The following is a 13,133-nucleotide window of genomic DNA, read 5'->3' as shown; positions in this document are numbered from 1 at the left end:
TGTATCACTAGCCACTTTAAACTATGCCACTTTGTTTACATACTCATCTCATTTGTACATACTGTACTCGATACCATCTACTGTATCTTGCCTATGCTGCTCTGTACCATCACTCATTCATATATCCTTATGTACATATTCTTTATCCCCTTACACTGTGTACAAGACAGTAGTTTTGGAATTGTTAGTTAGATTACTTGTTATTACTGCATTGTCGGAACTAGAAGCACAAGCATTTCGCTACACTCGCATTAACATCTGCTAACCATGTGTATGTGACAAATAAAATTTGATTTGATTTGATTTTACTGACTAGCTCTGGCTCCTAGAGCGCTATTGGCTGCCAAGTGGTTCTTGGTTCGTGGGGGGAAAATTCTGGGAAATGATGAACGCTTGGTGTAACACTCCCAGAGTTTCACTGCAACTAGTCTAGGAGGTCATGAATACAGTAAGCTGTGGTGTGTGTGGGTGTGTGTGGTGCGTGTGGTGTGTGTGTGGGTTCGTGTGGTGAGTGTAGTGTGTGTGTGGGTTCGTGTGGTGAGTGTGTGGGTGAGATGGTGAGTGTGGTGTGTGTGTGGGTGAGTGTGGTGCGTGTGGTGTGTGTGGGTGAGTGTGGTGAGTGTGGTGTGTGTGTGGGTGAGTGTGGTGCGTGTGTGGGTGAGTGTGGTGCGTGTGTGGGTGAGTGTGGTGCGTGTGTGGGTGAGTGTGGGTGAGTGTGGTGAGTGTGGTGCGTGTGTGGGTAAGTGTGGTGCGTGTGGTGTGTGTGTGGGTGAGTGTGGTGCGTGTGGTGTGTGTGGGTGAGTGTGGTGCGTGTGTGGGTGAGTGTGGTGCGTGTGTGGGTGAGTGTGGTGCGTGTGTGGGTTCGTGTGGTGAGTGTGGTGTATGTGTGGGTGAGTGTGGTGCGTGTGTGGGTGGGTTCGTGTGGTGAGTGTGGTGTGTGTGTGTGTGGGTGAGTGTGGTGCGTGTGTGGGTGAGTGTGGTGAGTGTGGTGTGTATGTGGGTTTGTGTGGTGAGTGTGGTGTGTGTGTGTGTGGGTGAGTGTGGTGCGTGTGTGGGTTCGTGTGGTGCGTGTGTGGGTTCGTGTGGTGAGTGTGGTGTGTGTGTGGGTGTGTGTGTGGGTGTAGTGTGTGTGTAGTGTGTGTGGTGCGTGTAGTGTGTGTGTAGTGTGTGTGTGTGGATGTGTGTGGTGCGTGTAGTGTGTGTGTGGGTGAGTGTGGTGAGTGTGGTGTGTGTGGGTTTGTGTGGTGCGTGTGTGGGTTCGTGTGGGTTCGTGTGGTGTGTGTGTGGGTGAGTGTGGTGCGTGTGTGGGTTTGTGTGGTGAGTGTGGTGAGTGTAGTGTGTGTGTGGGTTTGTGTGGTGAGTGTGGTGTGTGTGTGTGTGGGTGAGTGTGGTGCGTGTGTGGGTTTGTGTGGTGAGTGTGGTGTGTGTGTGTGGATGAGTGTGGTGCGTGTGTGGGTTCGTGTGGTGACTCTGGCTACGTGACCTTGCATCACTCCTATAGACTTACCTCTGCCCCCTCGTCTCCTCTACAACCAGACAGGCCCATAACCCCAGAGTCCCCCTACAGAGAGAGAAAGAGAGAGGGCGACGTGGGAGTTTACTGCACATTTCAAGGAATAATACGAACATGTGTGACCTCACTGAAGGTTTCCAGAGAAACAGAACTCTCTAATGTACTTTGTAATCTGGAACTACTACACAGTTTTTTGCTCTGAAAAACATCTGCTCTGGTTTGAGAAGCATGTCAAGGGATTCAGGACCCGGGGTGGAGGTGGGGGTGGGGACTGCCTTTAAGCTAAATCTTAAATTTTAATAATGTTTTGGTAAATATTTTTTTATTATTTGACTTTATTGATTTATATATATATTTTAAATATATATTATTTTATTTCAGAAAAAACAGTGTACAGACAAAAAGTATAGAAACAGACAATGATAACATATGCTTATTAGTGATAACATAGTTTTATTAGTGAATTTACATAGATGAATATGACATTTTTCCATTAGCACAATTCGATTTATGAAGTAAAATAGTTTTTCTTTCTCCTTTTCATAGTTAAGGAACTTCCTGTCAAATCTCCCGGGGGGGGGGGGGGGGGGGGTCTAAAGGGATGTGACCATGAGGCTTTAGTGCTGAACATTTAGTCTATAAATCACCTATATGAATCATCTGGCTCATATCCACCATGCAGCACCTGGATCGGTTTTAAGATCATTTTTTTGGCACCCTGTTATGCTCCATATAGTGCCTCACGGGGATGGACAAAAGTATTGCTCTGTACTGTATAATAGGTCCAGAGCCTATGGAAGAAGGTACAGGTGTTACAAAATACTAACAGCCTTCAGCATGGGCTGAGCCATCCTTCGTCTGTATTTCATTCTCATCTTGTTTTTGTCTCAACCCCTCTAATAATTCTGGAATATGGGTGTATATAAAGGGAGACCTGTGAGGGCGAAGCCTGCATCCCTGTTTAATTGGTCACTCACACTTTACAAGGCCTTGATAGCCTTGTTTTTCTGTTTGTAAGTTTACAGAGTGATACTCTTGTTAAACATTTAATAATGCAGGGGCTGTGTGTTGAGTAAGAGGTAGAAAACAAACAAACCACAAGGCCATCCTTCCCGTCCACTCCATCCGCTCCTTTCTCACCCTAGAAACACATGGGTCACATGACTTCATTCCCACCACTGCAACTGGTTGAATTGGTGAGTATGTGACAATGTGCATGACTGAATGGATGGATGGACACATGAATGAATGAATGAATGAATGATGCATAAGATCAACAACATACCTTTTGTCCAGACGGTCCTCTTGGACCCTGTAGGGCAAAATAACGTTTGAACATTTTGACAGCTGAACCTATGGCTGTTGGATGATTTGATGTGATGTATTCTTTGTTTACATTATATACGTATGTACTACAAGGTTTATAAACACTATTATAATCACTATTACTCTCCACAAAATCGATGAGAGCTTACTCTGTCACCAGTAGGACCACGGTCACCCTGTAGAGAAAGAGAGTGACGAATATCAGAGTGTAGCTTCTAAGCACTTAATACGGATCCAGACAGTTAAAATTCCTGGTGTTGGAAACACTGGAAACATATGGCATATTTCAATACAGTTAAGTGAATGCTCATGGAACATTGCATTAGCTAACCTCATACAGCCAGACAAGTATGTCTCTAAATATTGCATTTACGCCATAGCTCTAAATTCTACCAGGCAATGTTACATTATAGCTAACCAGCATGTGTTATGAATAATCTAAAGTGGTACATATTTTTATTTTAGATAAATAATCACTCTGACCTTCTCTCCTCTGTGTCCTTGGGGCCCCTGGTCACCTGCATTCCCCTAGGTGACAAAGATATGATCCACATGTGATCCACATATGATCCACATTGCCTGTAGCCATAATCTGTAGCATCAAACAGGCTACAAAGCATAATGTCTCCACAGTCTACAGTCAGCAGACAGACAAGCTCATGTTCTGTAATGTGTCATATACTACCTTTGCTCCCAAACTTCCCGGTCTCCCGGCAACCCCCTGACGTCCTGGAGTTCCCTGAAAAAAAGAATCATATCTATTTCTTATTGTCATCAGTCAACCTCTTCCAGTGTTAGTCATTCTGAAGCAGAGTCTGAGTGAAGCCGTTTGTATAAACTGTGTTAAGCTACAGGAAGCTTCTATCCCCAAGCAATACGACTGATAAATAGATGACAAAATAGCTACATGGACTATCTGAGTTCACCTTGTATCTTTACTGAGCTTTTATTTTTATTTGTGTACTGTCTCTGTTCACACACACAGGGCCCTACACACACACACACACACACACACACACACACACACACACATACACACACACACACACACACACACACACAGTCTCTGTTCACACGCACAGGGTCCTACACACTTTACTGAGCTTTTATTTTTATTTGTGTACTGTCTCTGTTCACACACACAGGGCCCTACACACACACACACAAACACACACACACACACACACACACACACACACACACACACACACACACACACACACACACACACACACACACACACACACACACACACACACACAGTCTCTGTTCACACGCACAGGGCCCTACACACACACACACACACACACACACACACACACACACACACACACACACACACACACACACACACACACAGTCTCTGTTCACACGCACAGGGCCCTACACACACACACATACACACACACACACACTGTCTCTGTTCACACGCACAGGGCCCTACACACACACACACACACACACACACACACACACACACACACTGTCTCTGTTCACACACACAGAGCCCTACACACACACACACACACACACACACACACACTGTCTCTGTTCACACGCACAGGGCCCTACACACACACACACACACACACACACTGTCTCTGTTCACACGCACAGGGTCCTACACACACACACACACACACACACACACACACACACACACACACTGTCTCTGTTCACACGCTCAGGGTCCTACACACACACACACACACACACACACACACACACACACACACACACACACACACACACACACTTATATCCTGTTGCCTAGTCACCTTACCCTTATATATATATATATATATATATATATATATTTACCTCCAACACTCCAATGTTCCTGCACATTGTAAATATGGTATTGGAACTGACCCTGTATATAGTATGCTTACTTACTTACTTATTGTTAGGTTTTGAGTTTGCAAGAAAGGCATTTCACTGTACTTGTGCATGTGACATTATACCCTTTCGCCCAAAATTCCCATTGAGACAGAGAAGAAAGTCTTGGACTTGCCAGACTGCCAGAAGTTGTGCACAGAACACGGTACTGTACAATAGAATCAATAAGCTTTTTCAGTTCCACTACCTCCTCGTCTCCTTAATGCATTTCTTAGCTGGAACACACAAGAGCTGTGTTGACTAGCAGTGGGCTAGGCAGGCCATCTGGACGCCATGATTAGATCAGACACAGAGAAGGCCAGAGTCATTTGTCCCCATCAGGTAAACAGGGGCCTGGGGGCACGCTCAGATCACACATAGAAATGTATGTTATAGAGTGGACATGATTCCCTATTCCACATGACATAGAAGCATGGCTTTGCTATGTAATATATTTCTATATATTTCTATCTGAATGTTCCATAACGCTGCACCCCCATGGAATACGGTCCTGGTAAAGCCCCTTCTCCACCCCCCCTACGCTTACTAATCCCTTACTTAGTCACTGAGAGTTGGAGCTAAACAAACCATCAGTAATTTGAGGTAAGTATAAGGTAAGGTAAGTATATCTAAGAACGCATCGATGGGCATTTTCAACATTTTCACCAATAGCTAAGGTGGGCGACAGATAGCCTAGCGGTTAAGAGCGTTGGGCCAGTGACTGAAAGGTTGCTGGTTTGAATCTGTCGATGTGCCCTTGAGCAAGGCACTCTAATAACCCTAATTGACGAGCGTCTGGTAAATCTAAATGTGGTGTTTTAACTAAAAGGAAAACAGAGAGCACCCTACCGCGCCCCCTCCTGCACCAGCAGGGCCTTGAGATCCCAGGGGAGCCTGTGAAACAAAGAACACGAATGAGAAAGACTTCTGACTCCACTGGACCCCATATTAAGACTATACTGAGATCAGATTAATCAAGACAAACAATCTGTAATGAAGTTTTCTGCGAGATCATGTTGAAAAGGGACGACAATGTGATCAGGCTTACCTTGCACTCGAACGAACAGCACTGAAAAAGAACAATAAACATAAATCAACCACAGTCATAATCACTGTTCATAAATAAGATCACAAACAACAATCATCTCACTGTATTGGTCGGGAACTATCAAATCAAATTGTATTGGTAACATACACATATTTAGCAGATGTTGTAGCGAAATGCTTGTATCAAAAAGACTGAAGAAAAAACTCACCACAGATTCAGAATCCTTGTACTACAGATCCATAAAAGAAGAGACAGACATTTGGTTAGAATAGTCTGTTTGGGCAACAACAAAATGCCCTACAGTAAATTACATTTAGGTACAGGGCCTTGGTTTAAAAATGTCCGCTTGTATGATGGTAACTATGTGACGATGGTGTACTCACCATGGTAGACACTATGGAGCTGATGGTGTTCCTAACAACCTGCAGGTCCTCACTAGTAGCAGACATGTTATGGGTGTGTTGTACATCTGTTGCTATGGAACCAAGTCTGTTGTCCTGCAGAGAGAGAGAGAGTGAGGTGGAGGGGGAGAGAGAGAGAGAGAGAGAGAGAGAGAGAGAGAGAGAGAGAGAGAGAGAGAGAGAGAGAGAGAGAGAGAGGGAGAGAGAGAGAGAGCGAGAGGGAGTGGGAGAGAGGTGGAGGGGGAGAGAGAGAGCGGGAGGGAGCGGTAGAGAGGTGGAGGGGGAGAGAGAGAGAGAGAGGGAGAGAGAGAGAGAGAGAGAGAGAGAGAGAGAGAGAGAGGTGGAGAGAGAGAGAGTGAGAGCGAGCCTTAGAGACAGAGCAGAGACTGAAACACTGAAAAACTACCTCAAACTAGAAAAACTACAGTAAAAAAAGGCTATTTTAATTGTTTTAATTATTTTTTATTTTTTATTTAACTAGGAAAGTCACTTATTTACAATGATGGCCTACCCCAGCCAAACCCGGACGACGCTGGGCCAATTGTGCGCCGCCCTATGGGACTCCCAATCACGGCCGTATGTGATAAAGCTTGTATTTTGGCATACCCACACATTCTTGAGGTGCAAGAGAAAAATGCAAAGACTACATATAAATATATAATATATAAAATACAGTGGGATCCTTGAGTTAAAAAAACTCAAGGATGTCAGACTACAGCCAATCCAGTTTGTTTGAGCAGTATTAGTTATTGTATTTCCATGACCACTACAGAGGGCAAAGTTCTCTGTCTACAACCTGGGCCTTCTAGCCAGAGCTCTATTCCCTCTTGATTACCAGGTGATGTGGAGTGATAGCCACGCTGAAGATGTTAATGTTCATGGCTCTGGCCTCAGACACGGTGTGTGCCACCCCGCCACACGGCTCCTTATAGCCGTCCAGCGGGTGGCCGTCTGTCACCACCACCATGTACTTGTTGCCATGGAGAGGAGAGCTGTGGGTTGAAGAAAGAGATACAACGAAGCAGAACGTGTGAGTCAAACGGGATCCTTTCTGTATAATTGTGGAGCAGACTTTATTTTGTCAGAAGCTTTGTGGAGGAACTCCATCTCCTAGGAGAGGTTTGAATGTCTATCTGTTTACCCCTGCAAAGATGCAGGAAATGTGTTTTTAACTTGCTCCTGACAAAACGTTGAACTCTGCTCCAAGGTGTAAATATCAAAGCATTTTCCTAAGGGCACTATAGAAGTGAAGGAGGAATGTATTACACTATATCAAAGTATCATGCACGGTATATTGGGATGAAACGCATGTGTTTTAAGACACTCTCTCACACACGTCACATTTGAGATGTATGCATACATGCAGACACAGACAGACAGACAGACAGACAGACAGACAGACAGACAAGACTAACTAACTAATTAACTGACTGATCGATCAATTGACTGGTACTAACTACTCAATCAACCAATCTGTCACGCCCTGATCTGTTTCACCTGTCCTTGTGATTGTCTCCACCCCTTCCAGGTGTCGCTTATTTTCCACAGTGTATTTATCCCTGTGTTTCCTGTGTCTCTGAGCCAGTTTGTCTTGTATGTTTCCAAGTCAACCAGTGTGTTTCTCCCCGTGCTCCTGCTTTTGCTAGTCCTCCCGGTTTTGACCCCATGCCTGTTTTCTGGACTCCGTACCCGCCTGCCTGTCCAGTCTGCCTGCCCTGACCTCGAGCCTGCCTGCCACTCTGTACCTCCTGGACTCTGATCTGGTTTTGACCTTTTGCCTGTCCACGACCATTCTCTCTCTACCCTTTTTTTAACTAATAAATATAAAATACTCAAACCATCTGCATCTGGGCCCTGAGCCCTTATACAATCAATGGACTCACCCTGTCATCAGCTGCCCTGTTGCTACGGAGATGGCACAGTCGGTGTGGGTTCCCTTGCCGATGTAGCGAATGTCCTGTATAGCTCTCTTCAGCTGAGCTCTTCCTTGGGCCTCCTTGGTGCTGGTCAACTCCCTCATCACCTTTACCTCATCACTGTAGTGCAGCACTCCCACACTCCACGTCAGGTTACGCTCACAGCTGTAGTATCTAGATGAGTACAGGAAGAGCTATGTCACAATGGCACACAAAGAGTGACACCAAGCAAGTTACCTTTGATCTACATGCACTACAGGGACAATTCCCCTAAATCAGCAGTATTTAATTTACTGTCTACAGATTAGAAGGCAGGGAGTTCGCTCATGGGAATGATGTATTGATTCCCAGAGGGGAGAAAGTGGTACTAAAACCTGATAGAACAAATCTATTACAAGTTTGCCGTCTTGTCAAGCCCCAAGCACATTTACACCCATCGTCCTCCTGCTATTTTCTCCAGTACCCAATCAAACCATCAGGCAGTTGCTATTCTGATGAAGTCAATGAAAGATACATAAATACTCAACCAACCGTGTCAAGAACCAGGAGCTGTCAAGAACTAGGTGTTCTTTAGCTCTTTGAACTTTAGGTCAGTAGCATTTTGCATACTTCAGTAGGATCACATCACTAATGAATCACATCACAAAAAAATATATATACTATTTTGGCTGTTTTGCAAAGAAGTTGTGCTGAGTCAGACACATTAGAGGATACACCATGATCTTTGGCAAATGGCTTACTTGGACTTTTATCCTTCCTTTATAAACATTGAGCTGATCGTATTTTATTGTACAACAATGTCTTGAATCACAGGGCTTCTCCAAAACATGGGCCCCAATTCAATAAATGTTAGATAATGACAAAGCTCACTGTGTGCCTGCATGACTGAAAGTGTTGTTCTCTTATATGTGTATTTCTGATCACGTGAAGACGTCATTCATCAGGTCCTCTGAACTTCAGGAGGACAACTCCTTAGCTGTAAGGTGAGACTTCGTTAGATAGAGATAACATATCAACCTTCCTCTCAGTCAGGAATGCAGCTCAGTGCCCCAAAGGTAAACCCCAAACCTTTTCTGGGCGAATGATTTGGAATGGCTGCACTGAACAAACACACACAGTCACTCATTACACTTGCTGCCTGTCTGAGCTTGTTAGTGAGTAACATGCACACACACACACACACTGACGTACACACACACAGGCAATCAGTGATGAAGCGTATCGGTATGGGCCACAGAAAACACAGCTCAAATATTTTAACCGTAATAGTTGCACTGTTTCCCGAACAGTGGGATGGCAAAAGCAAATCTATTACGATTATAATAGATAAGTTGCAGCATCTGTATAAATGCCGCTGGTCTTAGCAAAAAGCCCAATGCGTTTTGTAGTTCAACAAGATGAGCTGTCTTGGCCTCCGTAGACCGCTTTCCTTCAGTCAAATGACCAAATCGCCCTCTAGTGGCCTCATGGATGGAATGTTATTCATATTTGTCATCATTTCATAATGAATAAACGTTTCTTTTTTTTACTCCCAAACTCCGGTGTTTTAATGTCAAACGATTTTGTTATATTTTTCTGTGATGTATAAAAGTGTAAGAGTGGGATGCAAACTTAAAATGTAATAAATTTGAACTCTATATCTGTCACACCCGGATCTGTTTCACCTCTCTTTGTGATTGTCTCCACCCCCCTCCAGGTGTTGCCCATCTTCCCCATTATCCCCTGTGTATTTATACCTGTGTTCTCTGTTTGTCTGTTGCCAGTTTGTCAAGTCAACCAGTGTTTTTGTTCTCAGCTCCTGCTTTTCCCAGTCTCTATTTTTCTCCCCCTCCTGGTTTTGACCCTTGGCTGTCCTGACTTTGAACCCGGCAGCCTGACCACTCTGCCTGAGCCTGCCTGCCGACCAGTACCTCTGGATTATTGACCCCTGCCTACCCTGACCCTGAGCCTGCCTGCCGTCCGGTACCGTTGCCCCAGCCCTGGTTTACTGACCCCTGCCTACCCTGACCCTGAGCCTGCCTGCCGTCCGGTACCGTTGCCCCAGCCCTGGTTTACTGACCCCTGCCTACCCTGACCCTGAGCCTGCCCTGTTGGATTATTAAACCATTGTTAATTTGACGTGTCTGCACCTGGGTCTTACCTTACCTGCATCATATTAACGCAACCCTGAGCACCATGTAAGGAGAGAAGCTGTTCTCATACACTACCTCTCAGCCCCGATTCATCACTGTAGAACCACAGTTCACACAGAGGTCAACACACAACCGTGTTTATAAGACTGCATGTAGTGAGGCAGACCTCCTGAGATGATCATCAACAACACATTGTCAGGAGAACACTACTGCCCAGAGCAGCTATCAATGGTCATTCTGCATGTCGCTTATCAAGGTGGGTCTGAGTGTGTGGTAAATAATACTGGTACAATATGACTGTTTTTTTTAATAATGATCACAGAGGGGAGTTTAAGAAATGAAACAGGAGGTATGGCGATGGAGGCCTCTGTAGGAGGATTGATATTGTTTGGTCTGCGCTAGTCTGTGGGGTGAATAAGCGGGCAGGCGCAAGTTTCCCAGAAGCCTTGTCGCTAACATGACACTTGATTTCTCTTGGCAAGCTCGCCATAATCATTACTACGTAGCATTAATTACCGTTTAGTTGCCAAATGTCATGAATTGAAGTAAGGGACCTGAAAGCACCCATTGTTAACCACATCATTTCTTAATGAATACCAGTCATGTAGCTGAAACTGTCAGTATGGAGGTGATACACACCTAGTATTGAGCTGGTCCACAAAGTCCAGGGCAAACTGCTTGATCTGATCAACAAAGGAGCCGTAGGGCTTGGCCCTCAGTGCCACACTCTCTGAGGTGTCCAGAACAATGTACACGTCCGCTGGGCAGTCTGGGGAAACAAGAAGGGGAGGATAATGTTAGATTTGACATGGCATAAAATAAATGTACAAAATATTTTTACAAATTGTGATACTGTGTTCAATATAGTTTAAAAAAAATGTTTATTCTGGATACTGAAACAGGCTTATTTTTTATTAAACTGACTGTTCTGGTTAAATTCAACTTCAAGACAGTTTTCAACACATATGATGAAAACGTACTCTGTTTTAGTCATTTACAAAAAGAAAGGAACTATGAAAAAAATCCATGAACAGACATTATGTGGAATTCCCACTGGTGAGCTCAATTCCCAAGAATTTCTGAAGAACTGCTTCTTTATAGCCAACTCAGCCAAGGATCATTTTCAAATGGGATGACATCTCCTTACAGAATATTTGATAGAAAATGATTCAAATAAAAGTGAAAGTCCCCCAGTAAAATATTACTTAAGTAAAAGTCTAAAAGTATCTGGTTTTAAATGTACTTAAGTACAGTGGTGGAAAACCTACTCATTGTCATACTAAAGTAAAATTACAAAGTAAATGATATACATCAAATTACTTATACTAAGCAAACCAGACGGCACAACTGTATTTTTTTAAATGTACGGCTATTCAGGGGCACACTCCAACACTCAGACATAAATGACAAAGGCAGTATTTGTGTTAAGTGAGTCCACCAGATCAGAGGCCGTAGGGATGACAACACATTATATTGATACAGTATGTGCGTGAATTGGATATTGCTGTCCTGGCTGAGCATTTTTTTTGTTCTCCGTTATTTTACCAGGTAAGTTGACTGAGAACACATTCTCATTTGCAGAAACGACTTGGGGAATAGTTACAGGGGAGAGGAAGGGGATGAATGAGCCAATTGTAAACTGGGGATTATTAGGTGACCGCGATGGTTTGAGGGCCAGATTGGGAATGCAGGACACCGGGGTTAACACTCCTACTCTTACAATAAGTGCCATGGGATCTTTAATGACCTCAGAGAGTCAGGACACCGGGGTTAAAACCCCTACTCTTACAATAAGTGCCATGGGATCTTTAATGACCTCAGAGAGTCAGGACACCGGGGTTAAAACCCCTACTCTTACAATAAGTGCCATGGGATCTTTAATGGCCTCAGAGAGTCAGGACACCGGGGTTAAGACCCCTACTCTTACAATAAGTGCCATGGGATCTTTAATGACCTCAGAGAGTCAGGACACCGGGGTTAAAACCCCTACTCTTACAATAAGTGCCATGGGATCTTTAATGGCCTCAGAGAGTCAGGACACCGGGGTTAACACCCCTACTCTTACAATAAGTGCCATGGGATCTTTAATGACCTCAGAGAGTCAGGACACCGGGGTTAAGACCCCTACTCTTACAATAAGTGCCATGGGATCCTTAATGACTGCAGAGAGTCAGGACACCGGGGTTAACACCCCTATTCTTACAATAAGTGCCATGGGATCTTTAATGACCGCAGAGAGTCAGGACACCGGGGTTAACACCCCTACTCTTACAATAAGTGCCATGGGTTCTTTAATGACCGCAGAGAGTCAGGACACCGGGGTTAACACCCCTACTCTTACAATAAGTGCCATGGGATCTTTAATGACTGCAGAGAGTCAGGACACCAGTTTAACGTCCCATCCAAAAGATGGCACCCAATCACTGCCATTGGGATATTCTTTAGACCAGAGGAAAGAGTGCTCCCTACTGGCCCTCCAACAACACTTACAGGTAGCATCTGGTCTCCCATCCAGGGAATGACCAGGACCAACCCTGCTTAGCTTCAGAAGCAAGCCAGCAGTGGTATGCAGGGTAGTATGCTGCAGTCAGCATTTGAAATGTAATAAGTAACAAATGAAATAAGTACATTTGGGTGTCAGGGATAATTATTGGGAGTAGAATTTACATATTTTCTTTAGGAATGTAGTAGAGTAAAAGTAAAAGTAGTCAACAAAAAATATATAGATACTGAAGAAAAAAAAAGACTTAAGTAGGACTTTAAAGTATTTTTTACATAATTACTTGACACCACTGGTCGTTGCTATAACAACTAGCATAGAATTCTTTCTGAACACAAATCCAATTTGGTCACAGCGTTTGGAGAGTCAGTTTTCCAGAATGGATTTGAAAAGAAATTTGAGCATTAAGGCCTGCAGTG

General features: G+C 44.2%; 1 protein-coding gene across 1 annotated transcript in view; it reads right to left on the bottom strand.

Annotated features, from left to right (window-relative positions):
* Nucleotides 1-13,133, bottom strand: part of LOC110535435 (collagen alpha-1(VI) chain) — a 43,473-nt gene that overhangs the window by 25,438 nt on the left and 4,902 nt on the right. Inside the window, exons 3-15 of the mRNA XM_090222433.1 lie at nt 10,854-10,983; nt 8,050-8,256; nt 7,002-7,158; nt 6,149-6,262; nt 5,974-5,994; nt 5,766-5,786; nt 5,567-5,611; nt 3,525-3,578; nt 3,323-3,367; nt 2,989-3,015; nt 2,799-2,825; nt 2,610-2,654; nt 1,508-1,561 (exon numbers count right to left, since the gene is read on the bottom strand). Coding sequence (XP_090078559.1) covers nt 1,508-1,561; nt 2,610-2,654; nt 2,799-2,825; nt 2,989-3,015; nt 3,323-3,367; nt 3,525-3,578; nt 5,567-5,611; nt 5,766-5,786; nt 5,974-5,994; nt 6,149-6,262; nt 7,002-7,158; nt 8,050-8,256; nt 10,854-10,983 — 947 coding nt within the window. The remainder of the gene's footprint in view (nt 1-1,507; nt 1,562-2,609; nt 2,655-2,798; nt 2,826-2,988; nt 3,016-3,322; nt 3,368-3,524; nt 3,579-5,566; nt 5,612-5,765; nt 5,787-5,973; nt 5,995-6,148; nt 6,263-7,001; nt 7,159-8,049; nt 8,257-10,853; nt 10,984-13,133) is intronic.

The sequence above is a fragment of the Oncorhynchus mykiss genome, chromosome 3 (genome assembly GCF_057628025.1).
Source record: "Oncorhynchus mykiss isolate SJ-2025 chromosome 3, ASM5762802v1, whole genome shotgun sequence".
Classification (NCBI taxonomy): Eukaryota; Metazoa; Chordata; class Actinopteri; order Salmoniformes; family Salmonidae; genus Oncorhynchus; species Oncorhynchus mykiss.
The sequence above is the reverse complement of the archived record's forward strand: the minus strand, read 5'-3'. Positions and strand labels throughout refer to the sequence as shown.